This window comes from Taudactylus pleione, unplaced genomic scaffold, assembly GCF_031769625.1.
Source record: "Taudactylus pleione unplaced genomic scaffold, aTauple2 ptg000281l, whole genome shotgun sequence".
Classification (NCBI taxonomy): domain Eukaryota; kingdom Metazoa; phylum Chordata; class Amphibia; order Anura; family Myobatrachidae; genus Taudactylus; species Taudactylus pleione.
The window spans coordinates 590,967-614,264 of NW_028284683.1; the positions used below are offsets into that span (position 1 = coordinate 590,967).

Consider the following 23,298-nt stretch of genomic DNA (forward strand, 5'->3'; position numbering starts at 1 on the left):
CACTATATAACTCTCAGTCTGTGGCTTCCTGCTGCTCCATTCCCCTCCTCACATCATGTCACTGCCCCTGTCACATGCAGCTCTGTCCTTGTTAACACATCACTCATCTCCTGATATACTCTGTGCTGCTGGGGACCCTGCTCCTCCCACTATATAACTCTCAGTCTGTGGCTTCCTGCTGCCTCCATTCCCCTCCTCACATCATGTCACTGCCCCTGTCACATGCAGCCCTGTCCTCACTGACACATCACTCATCTCCTGATATACTCTGTGCTGCTGGGAGACCCTGCTCCTCCCACTATATAACTCTCAGTCTGTGGCTTCCTGCTGCCTCCATTCCCCTCCTCACATCATGTCACTGCCCCTGTCACATGCAGCCCTGTCATTTGTCCTTTGAAGCCTGTAGACAGCTCTGTATGGCGCAGTAATTATTTGCGTTGGCGCCATATGTACATCCTATTGTTTGCCGGTTCTCACATTATGTACATGACTGTCTATCTGTAGTTCCTGCCTCCGTCCTATAGTGCCTCTCCCCTCACTCTGACTCTCTGTATTACCCTGATCTCACTGTCTTACACTTTCTTCCTCACCCCGCTAGGTTGCCAACCTGCTGAGGCTCTTCCAGATCCCACAGATAAGTTACGCCTCCACCAGTGCCAAGCTCAGCGACAAGTCTCGCTATGACTTCTTTGCTCGCACGGTACCTCCAGACTTTTACCAAGCCAAAGCCATGGCAGATATTCTGCGCTTCTTCAACTGGACCTATGTGTCCACCGTGGCATCTGAGGGCGACTACGGCGAAACTGGCATTGAGGCATTTGAGCAGGAGGCCCGGGCTCGTAACATTTGCATCGCTACCTCGGAGAAAGTTGGACGCTCCATGAACAAGAAAACATTCGCCAGCGTCATCCGAGCCCTTCAGCAGAAACCCAGCGCCCGGGTGATCGTCCTCTTTACCAAAATCGAGGATGCTCGAGAGCTCCTGGCCGCAGCCCAGCAGCTCAACGTTTCCTTCATGTGGGTGGCGAGCGATGGCTGGGGGGCACTGGAGAGCGTGGTGTTGGGCAGTGAAGAGGCAGCTGAAGGGGCTATCACCCTTGAGCTGGCATCATACCCGTTATGGGACTTCTCAAAGTATTTCCAGGCCCTGCATCCGTTCAACAATTCTCGCAACCCCTGGTTCAGGGAATTCTGGGAGAACAAGTTTCACTGCAGGCTGAACACGTCCGGCTGTGCCAGGCACTCACTGCACGATGTCAAGTTTGAGCAGGAATCCAAAATCATGTTTGTAGTGAATGCCGTCTATGCCATGGCGTATGCCTTGCACAACATGTACCAGGCGGTCTGCTCCAACACCAGCAATCTCTGTCCTGCTATGAACCCGATAAATGGACGTCGCTTCTACCGGGACTTCATCTTGAATGTGAACTTTGATGGTGAGTGGCGGTGACCGGGATACAGTGCATCAGTTCTTACACAGGGGATGAGGAAATAATATATTTACCCGATTACATTCTCAGACACTCTCCGAGCTTTTAGTCACGCAGTTTGGGTCACACATTTATCTGTCTTTTGTTTGCCGACTGTGGGCCTGATTCATTACCGTTCGCAATTGCGATTACTCACGCAATCGGACGGTTGTTGCATTCTGTGCATGCGTATGATAAGAAGTGCCGTTTGTGGGTGGTGACGGGGAAGGGCGGGTGGTCGGCGAAATGCAGGTGTGCTAGTGCGTTTGAACGCCATTGCAGAGGCGTGCATAATTTAGCCACAGCGACGCCATACGCAGCCTGAGCACTCACTGCGTGCGATGAGGTTAGCGATTCCAGAGTAAGGCCAGGGTGCGTGAGGCTGCGATGGTACTTGATTGTATCGATGGTTTCGCAGTCTTGCTAAACATTATGGATGTGTGTAAGGTAAAGTGGGCGTCCTTGTGTAGTGCTGTGACGGAATAGCGATCGCAATGAATTAGCATACTATCACAGTTGAACTGCGTGCGTAATAGCTATTGCATTCGCAGTTGCGATCGGTATTGAATCAGGCCCTGTATCAATAGCTATAGGCAACCTGTGACACGTCTGCTGTCCTGGAGCTACATGTACCAGCATGCCCTGCCAGCCCCAGCTGACACTGGATGCTGGAAGTGGCAGCTCCAGAACAGCCGCATACAGGACACCTGCACATGGGCAGAAGGACTCTTATCCAAGGAGCTGTCCGGTGCTTAAGTCATTATGCATACGTCTTATCCGGAGAGCTATCCGGTGCTTAAATCATTATGCATACGTCTTATCCGGGGATCTGTCCGGTGCTTAAGTCATTATGCATACGTCTTATCCGGAGAGCTGTCCAGTGCTTAAGTCATTATGCAAACGTCTTATACGGAGAGCTGACTGATGCTTAAGTCATTATGCATACGTCTTATCCAGAGCTGTCCGGTGCTTAAGTCATTATGCATACGTCTTATCCGGGGAGCTGTCCGGTGCTTAAGCCATTATGCATACGTCTTATCCGGGGAGCTGTCCGGTGCTTAAGTCATTATGCATACGTCTTATCCGGGGAGCTGTCCGGTGCTTAAGTCATTATGCATACGTCTTATCCGGAGAGCTGTCCAGTGCTTAAGTCATTATGCATACCTCTTATCCGGGGAGCTGTCCGGTGCTTAAGTCATTATGCATACGTCTTATCCGGGGATCTGTCCGGTGCTTAAGTCATTATGCATACGTCTTATCCGGAGAGCTGTCCAGTGCTTAAGTCATTATGCAAACGTCTTATACGGAGAGCTGACTGATGCTTAAGTCATTATGCATACGTCTTATCCAGAGCTGTCCGGTGCTTAAGTCATTATGCATACGTCTTATCCGGGGAGCTGTCCGGTGCTTAAGCCATTATGCATACGTCTTATCCGGGGAGCTGTCCGGTGCTTAAGCCATTATGCATACGTCTTATCCGGGGAGCTGTCCGGTGCTTAAGTCATTATGCATACGTCTTATCCGGAGAGCTGTCCAGTGCTTAAGTCATTATGCATACGTCTTATCCGGGGAGCTGTCCGGTGCTTAAGTCATTATGCATACGTCTTATCCGGAGAGCTGTCCGGTGCTTAAGTCATTATGCATACGTCTTATCTGGAGAGCTGACTGATGCTTAAGTCATTATGCATACGTCTTATCCATAGAGCTGTCCGGTGCTTAAGTCATTATACATACGTTTTATCCGGAGAGCTGTCCGGTGCTTAAGTCATTATGCATACGTCTTATCCAAGGAGCTGTCCGGTGCTTAAGTCATTATACATACGTCTTATTCGGAGAGCTGCCCGGTGCTTAAGTCATTATGCATACGTCTTATCTGGGGTGCTGTCCGGTGCTTAAGTCATTATGCATACGTCTTATCCAAGGAGCTGTCCGGTGCTTAAGTCATTATGCATACGTCTTATCCAGAGAGCTGTCTGGTGATTAAGTCATTATGCATACGTCTTATCTGGGGTGCTGTCCGGTGCTTAAGTCATTATGCATACGTCTTATCCGGAGAGCTGTCCGGTGCTTAAGCCATTATACATACGTCTTATCCGGAGAGCTGTCCGGTGCTTAAGTCATTATGCATACATCTTGTCCATAGAGCTGTCCGGTGCTTGTCATTATGCATACGTCTTGTCCGGAGAGCTGTCCGGTGCTTAAGTCATTATACATACGTCTTATCCGGAGAGCTGTCCGGTGCTTAAGTCATTATACATACGTCTTATCCGGAGAGCTGTCCGGTGCTTAAGTCATTATACATACGTCTTATCCGGAGAGCTGTCCGGTGCTTAAGTCATTATGCATACGTCTTATCTGGAGAGCTGACCGGTGCTTAAGTCATTATGCATACGTCTTATCTGGAGAGCTGTCCGGTGCTTAAGTCATTATGCATACCTCTTATCCGGGGAGCTGTCCGGTGCTTAAGTCATTATGCATACGTCTTATCCGGAGAGCTGTCCGGTGCTTAAGTCATTATGCATACCTCTTATCCGGAGAGCTGTCCGGTGCTTAAGTCATTATGCATACGTCTTATCTGGAGAGCTGACCGGTGCTTAAGTCATTATGCATACGTCTTATCTGGAGAGCTGTCCGGTGCTTAAGTCATTATGCATACCTCTTATCCGGGGAGCTGTCCGGTGCTTAAGTCATTATGCATACCTCTTATCCGGGGAGCTGTCCGGTGCTTAAGTCATTATGCATACGTCTTATCCGGAGAGCTGTCCGGTGCTTAAGTCATTATGCATACCTCTTATCCGGGGAGCTGTCCGGTGCTTAAGTCATTATGCATACGTCTTATCCGGAGAGCTGTCCGGTGCTTAAGCCATTATGCATACGTCTTATCCGGGGAGCTGTCCGGTGCTTAAGTCATTATGCATACGTCTTATCCGGAGAGCTGTCCGGTGCTTAAGCCATTATGCATACGTCTTATCTGGAGAGCTGACTGATGCTTAAGTCATTATGCATACGTCTTACCCATAGAGCTGTCCGGTGCTTAAGTCATTATGCATACCTCTTATCCGGGGAGCTGTCCGGTGCTTAAGTCATTATGCATACGTCTTATCCGGAGAGCTGCCCGGTGCTTAAGTCATTATGCATACGTCTTATTCGGAGAGCTGCCCGGTGCTTAAGTCATTATGCATACGTCTTATCTGGGGTGCTGTCCGGTGCTTAAGTCATTATGCATACATCTTATCTGGGGTGCTGTCCGGTGCTTAAGTCATTATGCATACGTCTTATCTGGGGTGCTGTCCGGTGCTTAAGTCATTATGCATACATCTTATCCAAGGAGCTGTCCGGTGCTTAAGTCATTATGCATACGTCTTATCCGGAGAGCTGTCCGATGCTTAAGTCATTATGCATACGTCTTATCCGGAGAGCTGTCCGGTGCTGAAGTCATTATGCATACCTCTTATCCGGAGAGCTGTCCGGTGCTTAAGTCATTATGCATACGTCTTATCTGGAGAGCTGACCGGTGCTTAAGTCATTATGCATACGTCTTATCTGGAGAGCTGTCCGGTGCTTAAGTCATTATGCATACCTCTTATCCGGGGAGCTGTCCGGTGCTTAAGTCATTATGCATACCTCTTATCCGGGGAGCTGTCCGGTGCTTAAGTCATTATGCATACGTCTTATCCGGAGAGCTGCCCGGTGCTTAAGTCATTATGCATACGTCTTATTCGGAGAGCTGCCCGGTGCTTAAGTCATTATGCATACGTCTTATCTGGGGTGCTGTCCGGTGCTTAAGTCATTATGCATACATCTTATCCAAGGAGCTGTCCGATGCTTAAGTCATTATGCATACGTCTTATCCGGAGAGCTGTCCGGTGCTTAAGTCATTATGCATACGTCTTATCCGGAGAGCTGTCCGATGCTTAAGTCATTATGCATACGTCTTATACGGAGAGCTGTCCGGTGCTTAAGTCATTATGCATACGTCTTATCCGGAGAGCTGTCCGGTGCTTAAGTCATTATGCATACGTCTTATCCGGAGAGCTGTCCGGTGCTTAAGTCATAATGCATACGTCTTATCCGGAGAGCTGTCCGGTGCTTAAGTCATTATGCATACGCCGGTATACATGCGATCATTGTCGGGATACGCAATGCATCCCAGCTGGGCCAATGGCGGTGTCATATCATTGTGCCCTGTGGTGAGACTGAGGTATAATAAGGGATAGGTCATGGTGGGACAAAAATAATATGGAGAATTCATGAACTTTGGGTCAAATTCCACCAGATAAATGTATAAAATTTGCCGTCCAAATGGATAAAGCAGCGAATAAAATCAGTGTTGTAAATTTCGCTCATCTGTGGTTCCCACGTCTTCACCAAGTGCAGAGACACCTTTTTTGCTTGCTGTACCACCCATCCATTATTAGACTACAGAGAGTGGGCTGTTAGTCGCTTTATCACCTATAGGGCGAAGTGTCTGTTATCATTGTGTAATCCACAAATCCACCCAGAACACATCTGCACAGCAAGTCTGCATGCCTTTCAGTCAGTCCTTATCTGCTCAGTCAGTCCTTATCTGCTCAGTTAGTCCCATCTCAGAAGGATGATCGAGTGTTGTTGGCATATTTTGTTAAGTATAAAAAAAAGTCCAGTTATTTAATGTATATCATTTAGCTTAGTAATACACTACCTTTGATGTAGTAATATCAGATAGAGGCTGTATTTGCTCATTAATAACCTAATTAATCTTTCTGTCTCCTTCCTTAGCGCCGTTCCCGCCCCCCGACACTCACAGCACCGTACGATTCGACAAATTTGGTGACGGAATTGGTCGTTACAATATCTTCAATTTTCAGAACACAGACGGACATTACCACTACAAGAAAGTCGGCTACTGGGCCGAAGAGCTGACACTCAATACCAGTCGGATCCCATGGGCATGCAGCTCGGTGCCGGTGTCCCAATGCAGTGACCCCTGCAAGAAAAATGAGGTGAAGAGCATGCAGCCTGGGGACATGTGCTGCTGGATCTGTATTCCCTGCCAGCCGCACGAGTACCTGCAGGACGAATTCACATGTAAGGACTGTGGTCTAGGGTACTGGCCCAACGTGGACCTGAAGGACTGCTTTGAGCTCCCACAGGAGTATATCCGCTGGAGTGATGCTTGGGCTTTAGGACCAGTGTGTCTGTCTTGCCTGGGGCTACTTTCCACCCTCTTTGTGTTTTGGGTCTTTGTCCAGAACAATAATACGCCCGTCGTCAAGGCATCTGGGCGTGAACTTTGCTACATCCTGCTATGTGGGGTACTCTTCTGCTATGCCATGACATTCATCTTCATTGCCAAGCCATCCACTGGCATCTGTACCTTCCGGCGCCTTGGACTGGGCACCTCCTTTGCCATCTGCTATTCGGCCCTTCTAACAAAGACCAATCGCATTGCCCGTATCTTCAATGGCGCATTGGATGGGGTGCAACGGCCGCGCTTTATAAGCCCAGCATCTCAAGTAGGAATCTGCCTGGCGCTCATCTCCTGCCAGCTCCTTGTGGTCTTGGTCTGGCTGCTTCTAGAGCCAGCCGGGACTCGCAAGGACACAGCGCCAGACAAGCGATACGTGGTGACGCTGAAGTGTAACAGCGGTGATGGGAGCATGCTGTTGTCTCTGTCCTATAACGTGCTGCTGGTTCTGCTCTGCACCCTCTACGCGTTTAAGACCCGAAAGTGTCCCGAGAACTTCAATGAAGCCAAGTTTATTGGTTTTACCATGTATACTACCTGCATTATCTGGCTGGCGTTCCTGCCCATCTTCTACGTGACGTCCAGTGATTACAGGGTGAGGAGAACAAACCAAGGGTTACATCTCATAAGTCACCACACACATAGCACATGGCTGACAGCTCCATGTATAACTGCAACATGTGGGGGAAGTAGATATGACGTGTAACAAGAGCATATGAGCACTCCCGCTGGTCGTTAATGATATCCCCAGTTGTCTGTACATGCAGCTCAATCTGGGGATATCGTTAGTGATGCTATAGGCCCTGTATCTGTATACATCTACAAATTTACCGCCAGTACGTAGATCTGGGACACAAGGACAAAACGTTAAAATCTGGGACAGTCACCGGCCAGGTATTGGTGGGAGAGCACCTCTGTATAGCCGTGGCCAAAAGTTTTGAGAATGACACAAGTATTGGTTTTCACAACGTCTACTGCTTCAGTGTTTTTAGACCTTTTTGTCAGATGTTACTATGGTATACTGAGGTAACATTACAGCATTACATAACTGTCAGATGTTACTATGGTATACTGAGGTAACATTACAGCATTACATAACTGTCAGATGTTACTATGGTATACTGAGGTAACATTACAGCATTACATAACTGTCAGATGTTACTATGGTATACTGAGGTAACATTACAGCATTACATAAGTGTCAGATGTTACTGTGGTATAATGAGGTAACATTACAGCATTACATAACTGTCAGATGTTACTATGGTATACTGAGGTAACATTACAGCATTACATAAGTGTCAGATGTTACTATGGTATACTGAGGTAACATTACATAAGTGTCAGATGTTACTATGGTATACTGAAGTAACATTACAGCATTACATAAGTGTCAGATGTTACTATGGTATACTGAAGTAACATTACAGCATTACATAAGTGTCAGATGTTACTATGGTATACTGAAGTAACATTACAGCATTACATAAGTGTCAGATGTTACTATGGTATACTGAAGTAACATTACAGAATTACATAAGTGTCAGATGTTACTATGGTATACTGAAGTAACATTACAGCATTACATAAGTGTCAGATGTTACTATGGTATACTGAAGTAACATTACAGCATTTCATAAGTGTCAATGGCTTTTATTGACAATTACATTAAATTTATGCAAAGAGACAATATTTGCAATGCTGACCCTTCTCTTTGAAGACCCTTGCAATTCGCCCTGGCATGCTGTCACTCAACTTCTGGGCCACATACTGACTGATGGCCGCCCATTCTTGCCTAATCAATGCTTGGAGTTGGTCAGAATTTGTGGGTTTTTGTTTGTCCACCAGCTTCTTGAGAATTGACCACAAGTTCTCAATGGGATTAAGGTCTGGGGAGTTTCCTGGCCATGGACCCAAAACTGCAATGTTTTGTTCCCCGAGCCACTTATGTATCACTTTTGCCTTATGGCAAGGTGCTCCATCATGCTGGAAAAGGCATTGTTCCTCACCAAACTGTTCTTGGATGGTTGGGAGAAGTTGCTCTTGGAGGATGTTTTGGTACCATTCTTTATTCGTGGCTGTGTTCTTAGGCAAAATTGTGAGTGATCCCACTCCCTTGGCTGAGAAGCAACCCCACACATGAATGGTCTCAGGATGCTTTACTGTTGGCATGACACAGGACGAAGACTTTTGGAGGATGGCCTGGTGTCAGGAAGGGCAGTAAAGAAGCCACTTCTCTCCAGGAAAAACATCAGGGACATATTGATATTCTGCAAAAGGTACAGGGATTGGACTGGTGAGGACTGGGGTAAAGTTATTTTATCTGATTAATCCCCTTTCAGATTCTTTGGGGCATCTGGAAAAATGCTTGTGCCTGGAGAAGGAAAGGTGACAGTCCTGTGTCATGCCAACAGTAACGCATCCTGAGACCATTCATGTGTGGGGTTTCTTCTCAGCCAAGGGAGCGGAATCACTCACAATTTTGCCTAAACACTGAAGCAGCAAACTTTGTGAAAAACAATACTTGTGTCATTTTCAAAACTTTTGGCCACGACTGTATTATACAGGTCCTGTGCAAGGGATCCCAGCAGCTGTAACTAGCAGGGTGTTGGGAGGGTTATTGAAGGAGGTCATGGATGTCAACTGTGCTCAGGGCTTGTGCGTGGAGTCCTGGTGCACATGGCAGTACTCACACGTGCTCCTTGGCCCTGCTTGCAGCGTGTGCGGGGATTCCCTGTGCACATGGCAGTACTCACATATGCTCCGTAGCCCCTGCTTATGGCATGTGCTGGGATTCCCTGTGCATGTGGCATGTGGGAGTACTCACACATGCTCCGTGGCCCCTGCTTGTGCCGTGTGCTGGGATTCCCTGTGCACGTGGCAATACTCACACATGCTCCGTGGCCCCTGCTTGGGGTGTGTACGGGAATTCCCTGTGCACGTGGCAGTACTCACACATGCTCCGTGGCCCCTGCTTGGTGAGGAGCAGAGGTCTTGGACCTGTGGACCCACACCAAGTTCATCCGTCTGTGCCACAAGAAAAAAACGAGTAGCTGTGCAGACATGGTACCCCAAAATGTGCATAGGTCTCCTGCCACGCATACCTACCACATATATCATCCTGGTTACTTATATTCATCATTGTATGAGCTTACAAAATACACATCACTCATTTACATTTACCAGACGCAACTCTGCCCCATACCCTGAACATTGCTGTCTCCTGAGACCACAGCCCAGGGCGTGTGATGTCTCATTATATGATGTCTGTCTCACACGTTGTCTCCCTCTCTCAGGTTCAAACCACCACCTTATGCGTGTCTGTCAGTCTCAGTGGCTCAGTGGTCCTCGGCTGTCTCTTCACCCCAAAACTCCACGTTATCATGTTCCAGCCGCAGAAAAATGTCACCAGTCACCGCACGGCCACCAACCGATTCAGTGGCGCCGGGGCCGGAGGGTCACACAGTGAGTAACAGCTTCTTCTATTGCACACACAAAGATATATAGAGAAAGAGACCAGGGACCTGTGCAATGGCTGCTCCTTCTATAAACATAGAGGGGCCCAGTTATCCAGAAATATTTGCAGCTTAAACGGGTGTTTTTGGGGGGTAACCACAAAACAAGATATATGGTAAGAACTTACCTTTGTTATCTCTGTTTCTACGAAGTCCATAGGGTCCACAGGGTTGACCTTGGGGGGGTATAGCTGGATCTGGATCCACGGGCACCACGCAGTTAAAGCTTTAGCTGCTCCCAGGATGCACTTGGGTCCGTCCTCCTCTATACCCCGCCCCCGGCCACAGCACCTCAGTTGGTAAGCAGCTAAGGCCGGAGGAGGAGACTAAACAGAGAGAAGGAAGACTGGAACACACAAGAAACCATACTCACAGAAATGGGAGACGGAAAACCGGTGACCAGCCACACAGCCCATTTGAAGCCAGGTGCGTCAGGGCGGGCGCCCTGTGGACCCTATGGACTTCGTAGAAACAGAGAAAACAAAGGTAAGTTCTTACCATATCTCTTGTTTTCTACTTCAGGGTCCATAGGGGGTCCACAGGGTTGACCTTGGGTATGTCCCAAAGCAGTTCAACTAAGGGCGGGGACGCTCCTGTGCTGAAAGGAGTACCCGGCGCCCAAAGGATGCATCCTGAGAGGCGAAGGTGTCAAACGCATAGAACCTCAAAAACGTCTGAATTGAAGACCAAGTAGCCGCCTTACACAGCTGAACAGCGGAGGCGCCACGTCTAGCAGCCCAAGAGGGACCCACAGAACGAGTGGAATGAGCCTTAACAGAGGCTGGCACAGGTAAACCCTCCTGTGCATAAGCCTCACAAATAACGGAACGAAGCCAACGGGCTAACGTTTGCTTGTTGGCAGGCCAACCCCTCTTGTGAAAACCAAAGAGGACAAACAAAGAATCCGACTTCCTAACCGAAGCCGTCCGGTCTACATAAATTCTAAGCGCCCGGACCACATCTAAGGAAGTCTCCCCAGCAGAAAGATCAGGTGACTGAAAAGCTGGCACAACAAGTTCCTGATTAATGTGGAACTTTAAGACCACTTTGGGCAAAAACTCAGGACGCGTGCGGAGCACTGCCCTGTCCTGGTAAAAAATCAGAAAAGGGGAGCGACAGGAAAGCGCCCCCAATTCTGACACCCTCCTGGCAGAAGCAATTGCCAGGAGAAAAATGGTCTTAAACGTCAGCCACTTGAGCTCCACCGACTTAAGCGGCTCAAAAAGAGGACCCTGCAAGACCCGCAGTACCACCGCCAAGTCCCAAGGAGCCACCGGAGGCACGAAAGGGAGGCTGGATCCTGAGAACACCTTGGAAAAAGGTGTGAACATCTGGCAGTGTAGCAATCCGTCGCTGAAACCACACGGACAAAGCAGACACATGAACCTTCAGAGAGGCCAGGCGTAAGCCGAGGTCCAAACCCGATTGAAGAAACTCCAAGATTCTGGAAACCCGGAACACCTGCGGATCATAGTTTCTGGATTCACACCACTGAAAATAAGTGCGCCACACCCTGTGGTAAATCCGCGCGGAAGCAGGCTTGTGTGCCCTAAGCATGGTACCAATGACCGAACTGGAGAAACCCCTAGACCTCAAGACGGCTGTCTCAAGAGCCACGCCGTCAAAGACAGCCAAACCAGATCCGGGTAAAGGCAGGTCCCGACGCTGAGGGAGAAGGTACGGAGCGTCGATGGATAGGCACCTCAGATCGGAGTACCAAGGACGTCTGGGCCACGCCGGAGCTACCAGCATGAGCGTGCCGCTGTCCTGCTTGAATTTCCACAGAACCCGAGGAAGCAGGGATATCAGAGGAAACAGATACGCCAGGTGAAACGTCCATTTCACCAACAGAGCGTCTACCAGACAGACGCCTGCGTCTCTTGTCCTTGACCCGTAAACGGGCAACTTGTGATTGTGACGGGAGGCCATCAAGTCCAGCTCCGGCAGCCCCCACCTGTCCACGAGTAGCTGAAACACCTCTGGGTGAAGCGACCATTCCCCGGGATGCACGTCGTGACGGCTGAGGAAGTCCGCCTCCCGATTGAGGACTCCGGGAATGAAGACTGCCGAGATCGCTGGAACGTGACACTCCGACTGCGAGTTCCCCCTTGGTGGTTGATGTACGCCACCGTGGTGGCGTTGTCGGACTGCACCTGAACCGCCCTTCCGTGAAGAGCGGGGCCGGACGACTGCAGGGCCCTGTATACCGCCCGCAGTTCCAGGATGTTGATGGGGAGAAGTGCTTCTTCCGCGGACCAACGACCCTGAAGCGATAATGAGCCGGTCACTGCCCCCCAACCCCGGAGACTAGCATCCGTCGTGAGCAGGACCCAGTCCGGGATCCAAAAGGGGCGCCCCTCGACCAGATGCGCTGTCTGAAGCCACCAAGCCAAAGACTGCCGAACCTCCGGGGACAACACCAGCATCTGAGAGCGGATCCGGTGAGGTAACCCGTTCCATTCCGATAGAATCAGCCCCTGCAGGGGCCGGGAATGGAACTGGGCAAATTCCACCATGTCGAATGTCGACACCATGGACCCCAGAACTCTCATAGCCGAATGGACCGACAGGCGGCAACTGCTCAGGCAACTGTGTATCCGCAGCTGCAGGGAGGAGACCTTCTCCGTAGTCAGGAAAATCCGTTGCTGACAAGAATCCAGCAGGGCTCCCAAATGAACCATCCGCTGTGATGGAATCAGGGAGGACTTCTTCCAATTTATCAACCACCCGTGTGCTTGAAGACAAGCAATGGTCAGGTGGAGATGTCGAAGAAGCACCTCCAGGGAGCTCGCCAGCAGCAGAAGATCGTCCAGGTACGGCAACAGACGTAGACCCTGACCCCGAAGGTGGGCAGCCATAACTGCCATCACCTTGGTGAACACCCTCGGAGCCGTGGAAAGGCCGAAAGGCAACGCCCCGAAATTGGTAGTGATGGTTCAGGATAGCAAACCTCAGATACCGCTGATGTGCCGGTGCTATGGGCACATGGAGATAGGCGTCCTGGATATCGAGGGAGACCATATAATCCCCGGGTTCCATCGCCAGAATGATGGAACGTAACGTTTCCATCCTGAACTTGGGAACTCTGAGGTATCTGTTCAGAGACTTCAAATTCAGGATAGGGCGATGAGAACCATTGGGTTTCTGTACCAGAAACAGAGTAGAATAGTACCCCGTCCCGCACTGAGACTGCGGAACGGGAACAATGACCCCTGCTTGTAGCAAGGATTCTATAGCTACCTGAATCTGGCCAGCTTTGGTCTTGTCCAGAGAAGGACTCGTGCAGAAAAATTGGTGGGGCGGCCTGAACCGAAAAGACAGGGCGTACCCCTGAGAGACTACTTCTCGAACCCAGGCATCCGTGGTGGTATTGTGCCAACACTGGGCGAATTGGAGAAGTCAGCCTCCCACTCTGGGGTCCCCCAGAGAGAGGCCCGTCCCATCAGGCAGCAGGCTTATCCTCCTGCTTGGAAGAAGGGCGCCGAGCACTCCATGCCTGCTTCTTGGGCTTGGGTGCGGCCTTGGTCGCCGAATGTCTCGGGAAGGACTGGCCCTTGGCCTTACCCTGAACCCGAAAGGACCGAAAGGCAGAGCTCCTCACTTTAGCCGGCGCAGAGGCCGAAGGGAGGAAAGCCGACTTGGACTTAGCCAAAGTATCCACTATTTTGTCCAAATCCGGACCAAACAGTAAATCACCATTAAAAGGCAAGGCCTCCAGACCCTTTTTTGAATCTGCATCAGCCCTCCAGGACCTCAGCCACAGGGAGCGCCGAGCAGACACCGCTGCAGCCTACACCCTAGAAGTGAGCAGGCTGGCATCCAAAGACGCTTCCCCAATATAGGAAGCTGCATCCCGCATCTGTCCCACTAACGCTCTCTGGATATCCGGAGCCTCATCAGGAAAGGTATCCTCCAAGGCATTGGCCCAGGCCTCAATGGCTTTAGCCACCCAGGAGATAGCCATGGACGGACGAGCCACCGCCCCGGAAAGAAAATAAATGGACTTTAAACAAGCCTCCACCTTCCTGTCCGTGGGATCCTTCAAAGAGGAGATAGACGGCAATGGCAGCGTCGCGCTTTTGATCAAGCGGGTAACGTGGGAATCCACCGCCGGCGGAGTCTCCCATTTCCTGCAATGAGCTTCAGGAAAAGGATAGTTCGCCGCCAACCTCTTCTGTGGATGGAACCTCTTACTGGGTAATTGCCAGGCCGCCGCCATATGATCCGTTAATTGATCAGACAGGGGGAACACAGTTGAAGTCACCTTGGCCTTTTTAAAATTAGGAAACTTCGACCTAGGAGCCGGCGCATCATCCTCAACATGTAGGATAGCCCGCACCGCCCTAACTAAGGCTGGAACATTAATGGAGGCTTCCACCTCCTGCCCCATGGCGTCAGAGTCCTCATGGATTTCTCCATCATCTGAGGACACTTCCGAGTCCGACAACTGCGCAGCTAGTGAACTCACAACCGGACGTTTAGACGCCCTTGGTGGCACATCACTTTGCAACATCGACTGAAACGCCGAGGATGAAGCCGCCAGACTCTGTACAGAGCTGGAGAGAACATCCACCCAAGGCGGAGGAGCCGTCGGAGCAAAACTCTGCAAAGTCACTACAGACTGACGCGTCACTGGGAGAGACTGCACATACACAGGCAGTCCCGAGTAAGGACCCACAGTCTGGGCCCCGGGGGGAGACCGCAATATTTGTGGAACACCCGGGGAATGGGGGATGGTGGGCTGAGGCAACGCCCTAGAAGGGACTGCTGATGGGACCGATTACCGGTCCGCAATAGACGCCAGCACCTGTGAAAACATCGCCCAAGGAGGGTCCTGTGACACAGGGGGGTTGGAGGGGCCCGGTACCAGCTGGCACTGCCCGCACAGACCATCCTGAGATAAGTCCTCCTCATCAACTCCAGCAGCACAGCGTCTGCAGGAAAATAGCACAGGAGCCACAGAGCGCTCAGTCTCCTCATCAGACATGATACCGTAAATCACAAGAAATACGTATCACCAGAGGAATTACGGTTTTAACACCCGCGCACTCACCAGTATGCGACACAACAGCCCAGATATGGTACTGTGTAGCACACAACAGTATATGACTGACCCCACAAATACGTGATTTATATAAGTGAGGGTCTCAGAAAAACGCCCTTCCCCCACACACCTGCCGGGCCGTAGGAGAAGGAAAGGGATAGTTATAAGCTGACAGCAAGGAGAATAAGTCACAGACAGGCAGCACTAGCAATAGTCACATACAATGCAGAAAAGTTAGTACTCACTGCACCTTCCGCTACAATCAACCGCCCAGATTCAGTGTCTGGGAGGGCTATAGCGCTGTGTACACTGTCCTTTAGCAGGGGAGAGGTACACAAGGGGACCGGTCCACTTGATACCGCCTGGGAGTCTGCGATGCCTGCCAGTAAAGATGGCCACCGGAGACCTCAGAGGAGGAGTGGCCGTAAGATAAGAGCAGCTCAGCGACGCCAGACTGCTAGTTGAAAGGTGCGCTGAGCTGAGGGGAGGAGCCGCTAGACAGGGAAGGCTGCCTCCCCTGGCTAGCAATTAACCCCCGGGTTGCCGGTCCCGCTACCAGCCTGTTACCCTGGTGGTCTAGCGGACACGCGGGGTATTCCTCAATAGAGGGGGATCCCGCCGCCGCCGCTAGCGCCTCCGGTCTGTCCCCAGAGACCGGAGGCTTCTGACTGCATGTAAAGTATCCGCGGGCCGCCGCACGCGGCGACCCGCGGCTTACCTGATCCCCGTAGCATCCGGCAGCAGTCAAGGGAGTCCCCAGAGCCTGGCTAGTACAGGCTCTGGGGTCCCGCCGCGATCCCCAGAGCTGTACTGGCGTCGCGGCGCTAGCCGGGAGAAGGAGCGGCAGCGTGGATGTCCTAAAGGACAGTCTGATGCTGCCGCTCTAAAAATGTAAAAAAAGTAGAAAAAAATAAAAAAATTTCTCTTTTAAAATAAAGCTTAGGGGCTGCTCCTGCAGCCCCACTGCGACAGGGTGACCTGACTCCGGCCGGGCACCAACTAAAACTGAGGTGCCTGTGGTTGGGGGCGGGGTATAGAGGAGGACGGACCCAAGTGCATCCTGGGAGCAGCAAAGCTTTAACTGCGTGGTGCCCGTGGATCCAGATCCAGCTATACCCCCCCAAGGTCAACCCTGTGGACCCCCTATGGACCCTGAAGTAGAAATATTTAGTATCTCCCAAATGTATGACAAAGGGTCCTCAGCAGATATTTCCGATACCTGCTGTGCTCCCCCCATTCCCACTGGCAGCCGCCTCCTCCATCGGTTTCTAAGTGGGGTGCAATGCTGCCATATTTTCCATAGGAACCCTCCCCTGGCAATGGCCGCGGCGTATGCGTGGTCAGCAGACCACACATGTGCTGGAGTCCCGGCCCTTCACTCCCGCCCGTCACATCGCAGAGACGGGCTCCTTTCAAAGCCTCAGTCCCTGTGGGGGCATTTTGTTAAATTCCAGCACTATGATGGCGATCAGTAATAAATAGGCCCCAGAGAACTGCCCAATGGCTACTGTCTGAGACAGTCCATCATCCTTTGCTGTACCCACCGCCCGGCTAATGTACCCACCGCCTGGCTAATGTCTCCCTGAGAGTGTCAGACACTTTCTGTTCTGTTACATAATTGTTATAATGGCATCCGTGCCGCCTAGTCCTGCGTGTAACGTGTGGGCAGCACTTTCATGTGACAGTACGGGGGTATTGGGTGAAGGATTAGGCTAACGAGATGCAGAGAAAGCCTCTGTAAGAGACAGCTGGGCAGGACCGGGAGATGTGGGCTTATAGGAAGACGACAGTCAGCGGCTGCAGCACCGAGGCCAATGTGACCTGATGCTGATAATTGCTACAGAGGGAAAGGGGGAATGTGAGTCACCTCCTGTGATCCAGAGGAGAAATATTGGGCATCCCCTGTGGGACGTGGGTCCTCTGTGACTGTCAGCAGCACAGACAGAGAAAGAGCCAGGGAAGAGAGTCAGCTGGAGATCGGGCACTAAACACATACATATATATATACACACACATACATATATACACACATACACATACATATATACACACATACATATATACACATGCACACATATATATATACACAAATACACACATATATATACACAAACACACATATATACACACATACACACATATATACACACATACATCTATACACACATACATATATACACATATATACACAAACACATATACACATACACACATATATACACACATACATATATACACACATACACATACATATATACACACATACCTATATACACACACATGCATATATACATACATACACACACATACATATATACACACATACATATATATACACATGCACACAAACACATATACACAAATACACACATATATATACACAAACACACATATATATATACACACATACATATATACACATATATACACAAACACATATACACAAACACACATATATACACAAACACACATACATATATACACAAACACATACATATATACACAAACACACATATATACACAAACACATACATATATACACACATACATATATACACACACACATATACATACTGTATATACACACACACATATATACACACACACACACATATACATACTGGATATACACACACACATATATACACACACACACACATATACATACTGTATATACACACACACACATATATACACACACACATATATACACACACATACATATATATACACAAACACACATATATACACAAACACATACATATATATACACAAACACACATACTTACTGTATATACACAAACACACATATATACACAAACACACATATATACACATATATACACAAACACATACATATATACACAAACACACATATATACACAAACACACATATATACACAAACACACATATATACACACACACATATATACACACATATACATACTGTATATACACACACACATATATACACACACATTTATATATACACACACATATATATACACAAACACACATATACTTACTGTATATACACACATACATATACACAAACACACACACATACATATATACACACATGCACACATATATATATACACAAATACACACATACATATATATACACATGCACACATATATATATACACAAATACACACATACATATATATACACACATATACATATATACACACATACATATATACACAAACACATATACATACTGTATATACACAAACACACATATACTTACTGTATATACACACAAACACACACACATACATATACACACATACATATATACACACACATACATATATATACACATACACACACATACATATATACACACACACATATATATACACACATACATATATACACACATACATATATACACACAAACACACATATATATATATATATATACACACAAACACACATATATATATATACACATACACACACATACATATATACACACACACATATATATACACACATACATATATATACACACATACATATATACACACAAACACACATATATATATATATATACACACACAAACACACATACTGTATATACACACATATATAGAGTCAGGTCCATAAATATTGGGACATTGACAGAATTTTCACATTTTGGCCTCTATTCACCACCACAATGGCTTTGAAATAAAACAAACAAGATGTGCTTTACCTGCAGACTTTCAGATTTAATTTGAGGGTAATTACATCCAAATCAGGTGACCGGTGTAGGAATTACAACGGTTTCTATATGTGCCTCCCACTTTTTAAGGGGCCAAAAGTAATGCGACTATCAACTCAAAAGCTATTTCATGGACAGGTGTGGGCTATTCCCTCGTTATTTCATTATCAGTTAAGCAGGTAAAAGGTCTGGAGTTGATTCTAGGTGTGACATTTGCATTTGGAATCAGTTGCTGTCGACTCTCAATATGAGATCCAAAGAGCTGTCACTATCAGTGAAGCAAGCCATCATTAGGCTGAAAAATCAAAACAAACCCATCAGAGAGATAGCAAAAACATTAGGTGTGGCCAAATCAACTGTTTGGAACATTCTTAAAAAGAAAGAACGCACCGGAGAGCTCAGCAACACCAAAAGACCTGGAAGACCACGGAAAACAACTGTGGTGGATGACAGAAGAATTATTTCCCTGGTGAAGAAAAACCCCTTCACAACAGTTGGCCAAATCAAGAACTCTCCAGGAGGTAGATGTATATGTGTCAACGTCAACAATCAAGAGAACGGATGAAGGAGGGTGAACCGCACTCACTGGTACGGCTGTGGGGGTGGATTGGGGCAGGGGGGGAGAGAGGTCGGGAGAGGGAATGTGCGTGTCTCTGGAGGGTAAGGAGGTTGGGAGTATGAGAGTGCTGCGCCTATGGTAGGAGTACCTGTTAGTACCTTGTTTAAAGACTGGTAGAATTTGGGTAAGGCGCGCTCTCTATTAGATGGGGCGGTGTATAGTGTGCGTAGGTAAGAGTAAACTGTTATGACAGAGAGACGTAGACGGTAGTGTTGGGTCAAAGGTTTTATTAAGTAGGCACAATGCTGCTTGAGGACAAATGACCCAGGGGCAGTGGGGGGTAGAGCAGGAGGATGCACGGGGGGGAAGGTGGGTGGACCCTTTTAGGGGGCTCCTTACCGTGCGGTTCTGGACCAGCACGTTGTCCCTGCTGGACCTTTGGTCGACAGTCTTAACGCCCGCAAAGTGATGGTGGAAGTCTGTTAGGGGTGGATGGTGTGGCGGCGTCCCGCAAATAGTACAACTTACCTACCGGTAGGTGCCTAGGTAGGCGTTGCGATATAGGGATGGTGATTGGCAGTCTCTATTGGTGTGTAGCGCCGGGTCAGCTGGCCGTTCTTTGTGTGCTGCGGCTCCTGGTGCGGCTGCGCCTCGTGCTGCTGGCACCGGCGATCTTGTTTGTGCTGGCAGACTGAGTCAGCGTGGTGACTGAACCCGGGTTGGGTAAGCGGACTGCGACGGGCTGGCGGCTCCGTGAGGTGGGATGCGCGCCGGTTCCCTGTGCATGTGCCACGTGGTGCAGCGGGACGACCGCGGGTGGATGTCCGGATGTGGGATGCCGTCTGCTGGCGGTATTGAACGGCTCCTCGTGGTTCCTGCGGCTGATGACACCAAGTGTAGGGCGGGGGTGAGAGGGCTTGGTGCCGGAAGTGCGGTCAACCTCCATGATTAAGGCACAGCCGAAACGCGTTGGAGATCCACATCAGCCACCATCAAAGAACCACGTCCTGGAACCCCATTTGATCGCCAGAGACCCCCCCCCTGCCGCGCACAGTGACCACTGATCACAAGGAGCCGCCAGCACCTCCGGCGAGCGGCACCACCGACTTGTGACCGCAGCACTTCCCGGAGCCGCCAGCCCGTCGCAGTCCGCTTACCCAACCCGGGTTCAGTCACCACGCTGACTCAGTCTGCCAGCACAAACAAGATCGCCGGTGCCAGCAGCACGAGGCGCAGCCGCACCAGGAGCCGCAGCACACAAAGAACGGCCAGCAGGGACACACCAATGGCGCTACACACCAATAGAGACTGCCGATCACCATCCTATATCGCAACGCCTACCAAGGCACCTACCGGTAGGTAAGTTGTACTATTTGCGGGACGCCGCCACACCATCCACCCTAACAGACTTCCACCATCACTTTGCCGGGCGTTAAGACTGTCGACCAAAGGTCCAGCAGGGACAACGTGCTGGTCCAGAACCGCACGGTAAGGAGCCCCCTAAAAGGGTCCACCCACCTTCCCACCCGTGCACCCTCCTGCTCTTCCCCCCCCACTGCCCCTGGGTCATTTGTCCTCAAGCAGCATTGTGCCTACTTAATAAAACCTTTGACCCAACACTACCGTCTACGTCTCTCTGTCATAAGTTTACTCTTACCTACGCACACTATACACCGCCCCATCTAATAGAGAGCGCGCCTTACCCAAATTCTACCAACAATCAAGAGAAGACTTCACAAGAGTGAATATAGAGGGTTCACCACAAGATGCAAACCATTGGTGAGCCACAAAAACAGGAAAACCAGATTAGAGTTTGCCAAACAACATCTAAAAAAGCCATTACAGTTCTGGAACAACATCCTATTGACAGATGAGACAAAGATCAACTTGTACCAGAGTGATGGGAAGAGAAGGAAAGGAACTGCTCATGATCGAAAACATACCACCTCATCAGTGAAGCATGGTGGTGGTAGTGTCATGGCGTGGTCATGTATGGCTGCCAATGGAACTGGTTCCCTTGTATTTATTGATGATATGACTGCTGACAAAAGCAGCAGAATGAATTCTGAAGTGTTTCGGGCAATATTATATGCTCATATTCAGTCAAATGCTTCAGAACTCATTGGACAGTGCTTCACAGTGCAGATGGACAATGACCCGAAGCATACTGCAAAAGCAACCAAAGAGTTTTGTAAGGCTAAAAAGTGGAATGTTATGCAATGGCCAAGTCAGTCCCCTGACCTGAATCCGATTGAGCATGCATTTCACTTGATGAAGACAAAACTGAAGGGAAAATGCCCCAAGAACAAGCAGGAACTGAAGACATTTGCAGTAGAGGCCTGGCAGAGCATCACCAGGGATGAAACCCAGCGTCTGGTGATGTCTATGCGTTCCAGACTTCAGGCTGTAATTGCCTGCAAAGGATTTGCACCAAAGTATTAAAAAGTGAAAGTTAGATTTAGGATTGTTTAGTTTATCCCAATACTTTTGTCCCCTTAAAAAGTGGGAGGCACATATAGAAACCATTGTAATTCCTACACCGTTCACCTGATTTGGATGTAATTACCCTCAAATTAAATCTGAAAGTCTGCAGGTAAATCACATCTTGTTTGTTTCATTTCAAAGCCATTGTGGTGGTGACTAGAGGCCAAAATATGAAAATTCTGTCAATGTCCCAATATTTATGGATCTGACTGTATATACACACACACACACACACACACACACACACATATATATATACACAAACACACATACATACAGTGGCGTAACTAGGGTATTTGGAGCCCAGGGCAAATTTGAAAAGGGAGGCCCCGCCTCCCTTATGTGCGCGCGCTGAAGGCTCGTGCGACAAAAATGGGCGTGGTCACTTAAAAATGGGGTGTGTTAACATGACACACCCCTTTATTTTCACATTGAACATTCCTATCCATATGCACCTTAACCCCAGTAGTACCCCTTATACAGTACCCCCAGTATGCAGTTGTGGTCCCTCTTATGCAGGCCCATAGTAGTGCCCCTTATACAGTATCCCCAGTAATGGTCCCCCTTATACAGCCCCCAATTAGTTCCCCTTACTCAGTACCCCCAGTAGTGGCCCACCCAAATGCAGTGCCCCCAGTAGCAGTCCCCACAATGCCGCCCAGTAGCGGTATCCCCTTATGCAGTGCCCTTTATATGGTGCCCCCAGTAGTAGTCTCCCCCCCCTATGCAGTGCCCTTTATATAGTGCCCCCAGCAGTAGTCCCCCCCATGCAGTTTTCCCAGTAGTGGTCCCCTTATGCAGACACCCTGTAGTGATCCCCCCTATCCAGTGCCCCCTGTAGTGGCCCTTCCTATTATTGCCCCCAGTAGTGGTCCCCCTGATGCAGGCTCCCAGTAGTGACCCCCCCCCTATCCAGTGGTCCCTGTAGTGGTCCTTCCTATTATTGCCCCCAGTAGTGGTCCCCCGAGTGCAGTGCCTCTAGTAGTAGGCCCCTTTTATAATGCCCCCAGTGGTAGTTCCCCCCAAGTAGTAGTCCCCAGTAGAGGTTCCCCCTCCTGATTAAGTGCCCCCAGTAGTAGGCCCCCCAATAATGGCGCCTCCAGTAGTAGCCACATATCCCCCAGTAGAGATGGGGGAGTAGAGGTCCCCCCAGTAGTAGCCACCTCCCTCCCCCGTTGTGCAGATAGGTTAAAAAAAATAAAATATATATATGTATAAAAATATACTTCCCTGAATCCACGCTGCTCCTGCTTCTGTCAGCGACGCCGCTCCCGCCCGCCAGTCTG

General features: G+C 49.1%; 1 protein-coding gene across 2 annotated transcripts in view; it reads left to right on the forward strand.

The window, feature by feature from the left end:
• Positions 1–23,298, forward strand: part of GRM2 (glutamate metabotropic receptor 2) — a 69,626-nt gene that overhangs the window by 41,682 nt on the left and 4,646 nt on the right. For both annotated transcript variants that reach the window (XM_088482062.1, XM_088482063.1), the window contains exons 3-5: positions 599–1,436; positions 6,228–7,291; positions 9,993–10,161. In XM_088482062.1, the coding sequence (XP_088338188.1) occupies positions 599–1,436; positions 6,228–7,291; positions 9,993–10,161 (2,071 nt within the window). The remainder of the gene's footprint in view (positions 1–598; positions 1,437–6,227; positions 7,292–9,992; positions 10,162–23,298) is intronic.